Source organism: Miscanthus floridulus, chromosome 7 (genome assembly GCF_019320115.1).
Source record: "Miscanthus floridulus cultivar M001 chromosome 7, ASM1932011v1, whole genome shotgun sequence".
In the NCBI taxonomy this organism is placed as follows: domain Eukaryota; kingdom Viridiplantae; phylum Streptophyta; class Magnoliopsida; order Poales; family Poaceae; genus Miscanthus; species Miscanthus floridulus.
The window spans coordinates 64,700,631-64,711,959 of NC_089586.1; the positions used below are offsets into that span (position 1 = coordinate 64,700,631).

The 11,329-nt window shown below is 38.3% G+C and overlaps 1 protein-coding gene across 1 annotated transcript; it reads left to right on the forward strand.

The window, feature by feature from the left end:
- The first annotated feature begins 432 nt into the window (after positions 1 to 432).
- Positions 433 to 11,018, forward strand: LOC136463331 (probable protein phosphatase 2C 75). Its single transcript, XM_066462330.1, has 5 exons — positions 433 to 833; positions 7,026 to 7,394; positions 7,496 to 7,613; positions 9,976 to 10,199; positions 10,347 to 11,018. The coding sequence occupies exons 1-5, from the start codon at positions 567 to 569 to the stop codon at positions 10,755 to 10,757; spliced, it is 1,389 nt and encodes a 462-aa protein (XP_066318427.1). The 5' UTR covers positions 433 to 566; the 3' UTR covers positions 10,758 to 11,018.
- Positions 11,019 to 11,329: the final 311 nt, after the last annotated feature.

Below are 11,329 nucleotides of genomic sequence, written 5' to 3' on the forward strand. Positions count from 1 at the left end.
TTATATCTTAGTACACAATGTTGTATGTTGCTTTATTTTAGGACATTTACAATTTAATCTTAGATTTCAATCAAGTTCAAAGTAATATACCACAAAATGATGCACAAGGGCACAAGAATGTATCAAAGACATATAAAAATTATGGTATTTTCTTGATGAAAAGGTCAACTTCCAACTTAACCAACACAATGTTGAAAGACAATGCAGAAATAAAGCATGTGTCACCCAAAGCACACACAACCTCTTGTTCCACCATGCCCCTCATACTATTTTCCATCCCGTTTTCCCCGTCATATGCACTACCACCCTATTCTTGTCTAGTCCCTATCCTAAAATTTTCCTTTTTCTCTGACCACCACTGCCCCCAAATGTCTTCTATGTATACAGGTTATTTCTCCCCCATATCCTACCAATTATGTGATCCTAAAAGGAAGCACTATTGCTTAGACTTGCTCATATTAGTCTAATGCAGGGAGGGGATATTGGGCAACAATTGGTGTGGAGGAAAGGTTGAAGTTGATTTTAATCAAGGCAACACGGCGGCGATAGCGACGGCGGCAAGGGTGATGATGGCAGCACCATCAGGTGGTGGATGCAGTGGCTGCCTTGACTACCTACAGGATATTGTGCAAGCACTATCGATGGGATCATGCCTGACAATAGAACAGCAGCCAACCATGGTTGCGGAAGCAGCGCATAAAGGGAGAGATGGAAAAGATAGGAAAGAGGAGGTGCATGGTAGGATAATAGGAAATGGAGTGGGTAATTTGTCTTGCATGTTCACACGACAGGGGAAGAAGGGTACCAACCAGGACGCCATGGTTGTCTGGGAGGTATGTATAGCGCTCTCTCTTATGTTCCCATCGACCTTGATTTCTTTACATTATGAAATGATTTACCTTTTTTACAATGCCTTCTTTTCGGTAAAGTTCGTTATCATTGAGATGCATATTTAAGTATCAAGAACAAATCCATGCATACAATAAGGTATATTGAACTAGAAAAGAAACATTAAGAATCCAATTGTGTTCAGCCATCCAACCTTTCATTTTCTAAGGATAACACTATATATTGAAACAATTCATTTTCCTTAAGTGATTTATCTTGATGGAAACAATTGATGGCATAGAGTCAGTATTGGTCATCAATCTTCATTTTCTCTGTTATCATAGCTATTGTTGTAAACTAAACAATCAAGGGATGTAACAAATCATCATTTAGGCCTTGTTTGGATGTTGTGTTGGAGTGGATTGGGGTGGAATTTAGATCAAGTTCCACTCTAATCCACCACAACACATGTGGATTGATGCGAATCTAGCTACATCCAAACAAGGCATTAGAGTTTTATCATCCTTAGTTATGTTTTTGCTAATATAGAAATGATGTCATTGTTTACTATTTTTCCTAGCCTTTCTTGATGAATGGTCAATATATGTTCAAACTTTGAAAAATAGAAAGATTGTAGAAATTGTAGCTCCAAAATATGCATCGCTAAAATTACGCACAGCCACTTGTTCCTCGTCTCTCATTGCAGTATTTTCCATATCTATTATCACCATCGGATCCACCACCAACCTATTCTTGTCCATTCTCCATGCTAGCTACCACCATCCCTTTTTTTAGCCTCCTGTACCACCACCTTTTGATGTGTTTTTGTCTTTTCTAGTTAGTTCTTACCCCCTCTTTTTTTGAAGTGGTCACAATAAGGAGCACCACTGCTAATGCTTTCTCCAGCTATAATCTTGGGTAGCAAACTAACATAGGGAGGTGGGATCTTGAGCGGCATGGGTATTGGGTGAAGCAAAAGCTAGTGAGTTGATTAATTGAGATAGCATGACAATAGTGGCTACAAATGATAGTGCATATGAAGACACTACCATCTGGTGTTGGAGGCATTGGGTGCTTTGACTGCTTATACCATACGTTGTGCGAGCACTACCAATGTCATGCCGAATGTGTGACTTACCATGGTAGTAGGGGTGGGGCCAAGGTTTAATTGGAAGATGGATTGAGTAGTTGCCTAGGAGATCACAAGGAATGAGGTAGACGATGTGGCTTGACTATTTGCATGCCAGGGAAGGAAGGGCACCAAATATGATGCCTATCTCTGTAAGAGTATCCTTGGTGCAAGTTCTTTTATTGTTTTTTTTACTTTCTCTCATTTTGTATAATTAGTAATATTCATTGCTTTCTAGATACACCTTTTATTTTTAGAGAATCCATGGTTTTAATGGGATAAACCAAACTAGAAAACAAATAGTATGAATCCAATGTGCTGATCTGCCCACATTTCATATTTCGAGGAAGCATGCATAGTGGAAACAATTCAATTTCCTAAAATGTGATATGTCTTAATAGAAATAAATCATTGACACAAACTCGATATGGCTTACCAATCTTCATCTTTTCCCTACAAGCATAGTGATATCTTCAAATTAAGAAATGGTTGGATGTAACAAATCATTGTTCTTTGTTTACCTTGATTTCTGGAATTTATGCTATTTCATAATGAACTGGTTTGTTTAAACTATAAAGAATGGATCTTTACAAACAATGTAGCAATAAAACATGCATCACCAAACTATGTGCATCTAATGTTTCTCCATGCCCTCAAACTGTTCCCCCTCCCTACCTTCCTTGTTGGATGCACCAAAACCCTACTCTTGACCACTCCCCATCTAACTTTTTTATCTTTGTATTTAGCCACTTTCACTGCACCTTGGCATGTCTTCATCTATGCTGGCCAACTATCCTACCCCTTCTTGTATACGGTAACGATTGGGATCACTGCCACCACCACCTATTTCTTGTGCAAAGATAAATATTGGGAGGCACCTTAGAGCAACCACAATGTAGCAATAAGAGTAGTCCATAGGACTAAAATATTCCCTACCAGGTAGCTCAAACATTGTAGAATCTGTCAATAGAGTAGTCCATAGCAAAAGCTACCCCTAAGATTATGGACTACCAGTAAGCAATAAAAAATACTATTGTTTCCTACTCCTCTCTCTCTTGTTGGCCGGAAGGATGGAAGGGGGCTTTTTTTGTCTCTAGTGGGACCCTCATTATATACTACTTGTGGGCTAAATATTGTGAGAAAATAATAATAGCTATGGACTAGTCATGTGGGTCCCATTGTGGTTTCCCTCATGCGACATGGTATCTTGGGTAGAACTGCAATAGAAACATAGGGTAGTGCTTTGGTTCTAATCAAGGTGTGTGATGCTATGCCTTTGGATGGTGGGGCAGCATGTGGCTTGATTATGTGCAGGATGTGGTGCCCACTTTAAATTGTGTCATGCCGAAAGATGGAGCAACAACTCGCCGCAATAGTGAAGGTATGACTTTGAGGATTTGGAGGAGATGACAAGTTGCAGTAGGAGGCGGTGTCTAGGAGGATTACTAGGAATGGGTTATGTCAGAATTATTTGCTCCGACAATGAAGATTAGCAGTATCACGCATAGGGAATCAAAAGGGTAGCACATGAGACACAAATTTATACTAGTTCAGGTACATGGTACCCTACGTCCAATTTGGAGTAGATCTCTTATTCTCACATGCTCAGGTTTACAAGGGCACTGATGGCTAGCTAGTTGCCTAGGGTTGCTATGAACTTGTGTTTAGATACCGATCGGGGGCTCCTCACCCCCTCATTATACAGTCTAGGGCTGGGGGTGGGGTTATAGATAGAGTCATGATCGGTTTACATGTGTGTTTCCTAAGATAGAATTGGTTTCTAAATACATGTTGTTGTGCCTTGTCTTTCAAGTAGATGAGGTACCCCGTCTGGTTTGGGCTTCTCGTGTAGCTTGCTTGGTGTACCTGGTCCCCTTCGGGTTGTTTTCCATATGGTGAGGTACCCTAGATACATATCACCGACAGGATGGGCAATGTATCATGTTTGTTAACATAACAATGTAAGAAGGTTGCTGACAAAGATGACATGGCTTCCTAGTAGGTAGGTATGTATGTAATAGTGAGACCTATCTCTAATTTATGTCTTGGTTTCCCTTTTTTACTCTCTCTATTATTTTAATCTAAAATAATCATAGTTGTCAAGATCTGCCTTGGATTATCGAGAGTAAATCAATGTATTTATTTGGATAAGCTACAGACATTAAGATTTTAATGTGTTGAGCTGCTTACCATTTTATCTTCCTAGGATAGAATTCTATAGTAAAACAATTCAGTTTCTTGAAATGTGATGTATTTTGGAAGAACCAATTCAATGAGTTGGCATGGCTCATCAATCTTTTTCTTTTCGTACTATATAGTGATATTTGCAAACTAAGCAACGTTGATATGCAAGAAATCATCTTTTCCTGGTTCCATAACCTTTTGTCATGTGGTTTGCTGATACAGAGTTGATGCCATTGTCTACTATGTTTGATTGCCTTTTATTTTGTTTCATCATTTCTTTAAAGAGGTGAAAAAATGAAGATAGATTGCAAGTGCTTGACTGATTTGTTCATGTCGTGTAGGAACAAGGTTCAAATCTTTTGTTAGTTTTGATGCTTCAAATGCATACATCAGCGTGCACTTCCACTTGGAACACATTAAATTGGCTTGGTCCCCTGCTACAGTGCTACCTTATCCTATTTCCACACTTTGGCTGTTCCTTGCCCGTATAGGTGGATAACCCATCGTTGTCTTAGATGTGCTACTAGAGGCTCCGGAAAGCAAAGGAGAGATCACTCATCTTGGAGTGGGCATAATACTTTTTGTCCGTATCAAATGTTCAATGTTCCAACTTAAATAAATAATGCTAATAGAGACTGCAACACCAAAACATTATTCTTCCTCCTCCTTGCACAACCACAAAGCAAATAGTGAATTTTGGATTTCTCAGTGTGTTCTCATGGAATCTCTGTTTGTTTTTTTTCTTTTTTCCTAAAAATACAATCTAATGTACCAATCAACATTTTAAAAGGAACAATTCAAAGGATGGTTTAGCACTAAGGATGGAGCAACATCTCCATAGAGTTTCAATTAACTTTGTAGGCTTAGACGTTTGGAAATTGCAAACAATATATTGTTTTATAAAAAAACACTTGTGATTTGATCATCTGGAAATAATATCCTTATTTATTACTAATGTAGTAAAAAAGATTATGCTTTGGGATGTGTGCAGACAAAAATATCTAAATATTGATTCACAGCTGTCTGTTGTTGAGTAGAATTTAAACATTTAAAGCTGGTATACCAAAAAGTACCTTCAGAATAATTATGTTTCTATGTCAATAAATATAATATATATAATTTAGTTGTCAAAGTTGTATTTTGTAGATTGTGTTATGTCAAAAACAAACTTTCTATGACCGGATCAAGTACATATTTCTTGAAGTTTCGAAATTAAATGGTTGAGGTTTAAATAGCAGAACGTGACATGGGGAGTGCTCTAGACCTCACAGCTGCCAGCCCCCTCTGTGCCTCGCCACAGCTAGGGCAACCCACCAAAAATTGGGAGAGCTGCAGAGAGGGTGGAGGAGGGGCCTCTTCTCCCTGAAGCCATCACAATGCGCAGTTGGGTCCAGCGGCAAGGTGCTGGTGTCATGCACAAAAATTTCACCGTGCAGCATGGGGATCCGGGGATGGGCTAGCTAGCGACAGCCAAATCTTGGCCTGCAACGTCTATCGTTGCGGCGCTTATCGATCTGACTCAGTCCTGTTAGGTTCTAGAATTTGAGGTTGTGGTGCATGCTGTGGTGCTAGTGTGGCTACTCCCGGCCTAGTGTCAACAACAGCTGTGAGTGGCTGGCATGCATCATGCGGTGAATGTTGCATCAAGTGGCCACAGTCGGTGCAGATTCCTGTGGTGTAAAGCTGCGCCATTGGTTTGCCCACGTCTGTGTAACTTCATACTTGCTAGCTAGGACGGTTCTGGAAAAAAAAAGTCAGGAAAAGGGTTGGTGTCCACACACCACAGGTGACAGATGGCTAATGACCATTTTGTGTGGCAATGTGGGCTGTGCGTGACTGGCTATAGTTGTAGCATGCGTTAGCCTTAGGTTGTGTGTGGTGGTGATGCAAGTTAGACGAGTTTTGTGGGTTTGTTTGTTCCTGCCATTTGCGTGCTAGTGAGGTGCCTGTATGTATTGTCTATAAATGTTGGCAAGCATATGTTGGTTCTAACAATGGTGACCCTTTAGGCATCACTCTCTTCTTGGAATTATTGTCAAGTTTTCCTTGAAATCTGGTGAAATTTTCGATCTTGTGGAGCACTGCAACTTAGTATATAGCATTTGTCAATCCACGGTTGCTCAACTAATTAAAAAATTGGAACTTATTGAGTACTTGAAACATATGTATGGGCCACTATGCTATCTCAAAAATTGTTATCACGTTCTTCAATTTTAGCATAAAGTTTGTCTTTATGCCACTACATTTATACAAGTTATAAATTATGTGCAGCACTTATATATTTCTAAGGTGGTCCACGTTATCTACGGTCCCTTGAAATGCTTCTATTTCTAGGGATGGTTGGTACACCAACCCTAGGAATCGATTTCCATGGAGGGTCTAAAACAATACACCTCTAAAACTAGTTTGCGTAGGACTTCCTCCATTCTTTTTTACATGTCACATTAGGTTTATTCTAATAAAAAAATACTATATATTTGACCATCATTTCAAAAAATCCATATAGTTTTACAATATATGAATTATATATTATGAAAAAAATCATAGTGAATCTTAAAAATAAATTTTATCTCATGAACCTATATAATTTTTTTGAAGCCGGTAGTCAAAGATACAAATATTTGACTTAGGAGTTAGGACAAACTTAATACGACATGTAAATAAAAATAGAGGGAGTAGTGATAAAAGCATGACCTGCATAAGCATGAAATGTAATTAGAAAAATAGAGTGAAAATTTTTCATTTAAGTTATACTCCACCATTGACAATGATGCCTTTAAACGAATAATTATATTTGCCTGTTTCCAATTTTTTTATCTTATATATTTGTATTCTCTTTACATTTGATCATAACTCCTTGGAGATATTGTTGCATTATGTACAGAATTTTAATGGAAGGTCAGACACGGTTTTTTGTGGAGTTTTTGATGGCCATGGTCCGCATGGCCATATTGTAGCAAGGAAAGTTAGAGATACTCTCCCTTCGAAGCTGCGTGATTTGATATATAATGACTTTGGGGAGAGCCCCATTTGCAATTCAGATGGCTCAATTCTAGAAGAAACTTTATCTCCGTACGCAGATGAAGAAGACAAGTCTCCAATGTCTGTACAGAAAGAAGAGCGTCCGGAATTATTTTTCTCAATGAAAGATTCATTCCGAAAGGCTTTTAGAGTAACAGATAAAGAACTTAGATTACATCGGAATATCGATAGCATTTGCAGTGGAAGTACAGCAGTTACTTTAATCAAGCAGGTAACTTGGTTGCCCATTTACCTATAAAAAAGTGGTCTGTACTACTATTACATGAGAATTTAATATGTCTATAATTTAAAGCTTTGCCTTCTTATTTTCAGGGCCAGGATCTTATTGTTGGGAACTTAGGTGACTCTAGGGCTGTATTAGGAACCAGAGATCAAAACGGCCGTTTGGTTGCTCATCAAATGACAGTTGATTTGAAACCCGATCATCCAAGTAACTCTTTTTCACTTCCAAAATTTAAAATATGTGTCTTCTGTTTCTTTTTCAGTTCCAATGTGAAGCTTGACCGGTTCTACAGCTGTTGGTAGGTAGCTACCATTAATTGTTAGGAGAGGGTAACAATGGGCGGGGGGGGGGGGGGGGGGGGGGGGGGGGGGCGTAATGGATACTTATTATTTGTTCAATTGTCAAGTGACAACGATGTGCAGCTGCCAACACATGATAGAAACTAAATTTTAATAGACCAGCTAATAGGATATAGGGGGAGACGTCTGACCATAATTAAGACATTATAACCTACTGTATCTTAGAGACTTGATAGATTGAGGATGAAATTTCTGATCATGGGTCTCGATCAATCCAACATGTCTGGCACATATTATCTGCACCGGTGGTTTTTTTTGTCAACCATAACATCTCGTCTATACATGACTATCCAAAAAATTAATAACAAAATAAGTCCTGTCTCTCTCGAATCTGTAAAATTTTCCACATATTTTGATTTCAGAATGATTTTGAGTAGTAGTAGTAGAACTGGTATCTTCACAAATATTCTGTCTCTCTTTCTAAATGATTTATTCATTTGAGTGGAACGACACTTGGTGTTAGAAAAAACATATGTTATTGGATAACTAGCTTAAAATAATATCTTTATTTCTTTAGGAAGATGAAAAAAATAAAAGTATGAGCATTAAAAGGGTTTTCTATAACGTCATTTTCCTACTTACATTTTTACCTTGCTTGTATCATGCCCAAGGTCCTGTTACAGGTTAAATCACACTTCTCTTATATGTTCTCCAATTTTTTTCAGCAATTTCAAGCTTTGAACTAGGCATGGTTACCGACAACAATTTATAGACTCAACTTATTTTTAAACTGTATACTCCCTTCGTTCCCAAACTGAAATGGCTTACATTTTGGAACAGTAGAATATATAGCATTTTTGAGCCATATCAGGTTGTAATTCCAAAGCAGTTACATAGTAACACTTTATCAAACATGTTTCCTGCAACTAGTTATATGGCTAGCTAGAATTGCCTATGGTCTACGGGCTATACCCATTATGGCCTCCCCAACGAAACATGTTTGATATAACCGGGGAAAACTAGTTATACAGCGAGCTAGAATTTCCCCAGTATTATATCATCATTGAGATTTTGATCCATAAATCTCATAGGAATAGGGTGCTTCATCTTTCCTTAGATGAGAATAACTCTCGAAATGGTGGAGAACTAAGACCAATGATTCGGTTTTCAATCACAAAAAACCGAAACCTGTAGTCACGACACTAAGTATCATCTAGTTATCAACCGTGCCCTGTCCTGTTAACTTTACCCTGAAGGCTAATCTCTATCTGTGAATCAAAGAAAACTAACACAACTGAATTTGCTGGAAAAAACTTAAACACTTGAAGTTGGTGTTTTACGAATCGATGAATGGTGAAATTGTTCAAAGAAAGATTAATCTTAGCAAACCTAAACCGTAACTTGGGAGACAACTACTAAATATAAAGTGTTAGGGCGGCCAAGGACCTCTACACGCATGCCTAATAGACTCCGACACGATATACGGGCCCAACTAGCAGTCCAATATATGGTGACACAACACCTCGACAGATTCTATACGTCCCATTTTATCAAAGATTCCTATTGACTCGTAAGGAATTTTGACATGAGATCGGTGTCATTGGAAATCTTGTCTCCTTAACTTTTTGTACACATGTAGACTGTCGAAAAGAAGTCCATATGCAATTGGTACGACGATTTTAGTATGGATTGCTCTAGAAATCCAAGATTGACTCAAACGTAATATGGATTAGCCTTCAACTTGGCTTGACACCCATACTGATCTTCTCTGGCTGGATGTCTCTCTCCAAATACATCATAGTGCTCTACATAGTTACTAAGAACAATAATATCATTAGGTAGCAACCTATTCTCACAATCACGAAAAAGGTACTTAGGAAAAAGGTCACCTAGATATTTAATTATCGTGCTTGAGCCTTATTAATTGGTCCTTACATAGCAAGGTGAGGTGTGTTAGTTGTGTATATTAAAAGGGGTGATGTTCTCATCAGAATCAAGTTTAGTGTCCTCATCGATAAAACGGGACCTGTCCCCATGTGTGAACTTTTGGGATTCTTAATTTAAAAGAAAATAAACTTTATATTTTTATTACATGTTTGAATAATAGGTCCTATATATTATATGTTTATTTATGTACAATCGCACTAGCGATGTGTGAATTGACTTATCACTCAACACTGTTAAGTGCTCATTCAGTTCCATTCCTAGTCCATAATTTGGCATTATCATAATGGCGAAAACTCAGAATAATACAATATATTATTTTATAGGAGAGGCAAGGAGAATCAAACGATGTAACGGAAGGGTTTTTGCTCATCAGGATGAACCAGATGTATCTCGCCTTTGGCTTCCTAATTGTAACTCCCCTGGTCTAGCAATGGCACGCGCTTTTGGTGATTTCTGTCTAAAGGATTTCGGGTTAACCTGTGTGCCTGAAGTCACCTATAGACAAATCAGTAAGAAGGATGAATTCATTATCCTTGCTACAGATGGGGTAATGAAAACATTGGCGCTTATGTTAATTATGTGATTTCCAATAGGTTATCTGATTTCAATATATGGAAACTCAAATATGCACTACTTGATTCGCAAGTGAACTACTTGAGCCCAAATTGCTCTAATATGCACTCCATGCCTATAGGTGTGGGATGTCTTGACCAATCAGGAAGTCATGGATGTAGTTGCTTCATGTTCTGAGCGTTCATCTGCAGCTCGTTCTATTGTTGATTTAGCAAATCAAGCATGGAGGTTTAAATATCCAACGTCCAAAACTGATGATTGTGCAACGATATGTCTTTTTCTCGACGTAGAGGACAATGCTACTGGCTTATCAGTGTCTTCTGTTACTAGCAAGGGAACTGGATCAAGTCAAAGGGCACAAGCTCAGTCAAGGAAACCCAAGCTCCATAATAGAAGTGTAATACCTGAAGATGTGGATGATGGAAGTGAATCAAATATAAGTGGAGATAAAAGGTCCTTAGAGAGCTTCACGAGGTTGAACACACTACTGGCACTACCAAAGTTCGGTGACACATGTCCAAAAATGAAATGAAGCTTATTGCCTTTGCAATTAGCACCATCAATTGATGTTTTCGACAGGAAAGCATTGTTGGTTTTATTTGCACACTTTGTGATATCCCAACATAATTGTCGTTTACTCAAAGGATGAGTAGGGCTGCTACATTTCTATCCTAACTCGTATGTAGGAAAATGCTACTCACCTAGTGACATCTCCAATCTTTATGGTCTCAGAAATATTCAAAGTATATGAAAACATTTTTCTTTTGAAGATATACCAAATCTTCATTTGATCAACTGTATTTTGGTAGGTTGCCACATTTCAACACATTATGTGGTCGCCTATATTAATTTAAATCAGATGGATCACCATGAATGGTGGTAATCTTGCTAGATTGCATTTATTTATGATGAGTGTCCAATCTCTAGTCTATCTAGCTATGTATCGAACTGATGCAATAATGGGGTTCCTGCTCTTTCTTTCGATTGGTGTCTGGCACAGTGCTAGGTTCACTACTACATAAATCTTATTACAGACGGGCATTTTTGGGTTAATGGGAGGCGGGCAAACTATCTGCCTCCACCAAAAAGCCTGCATTAATGCGG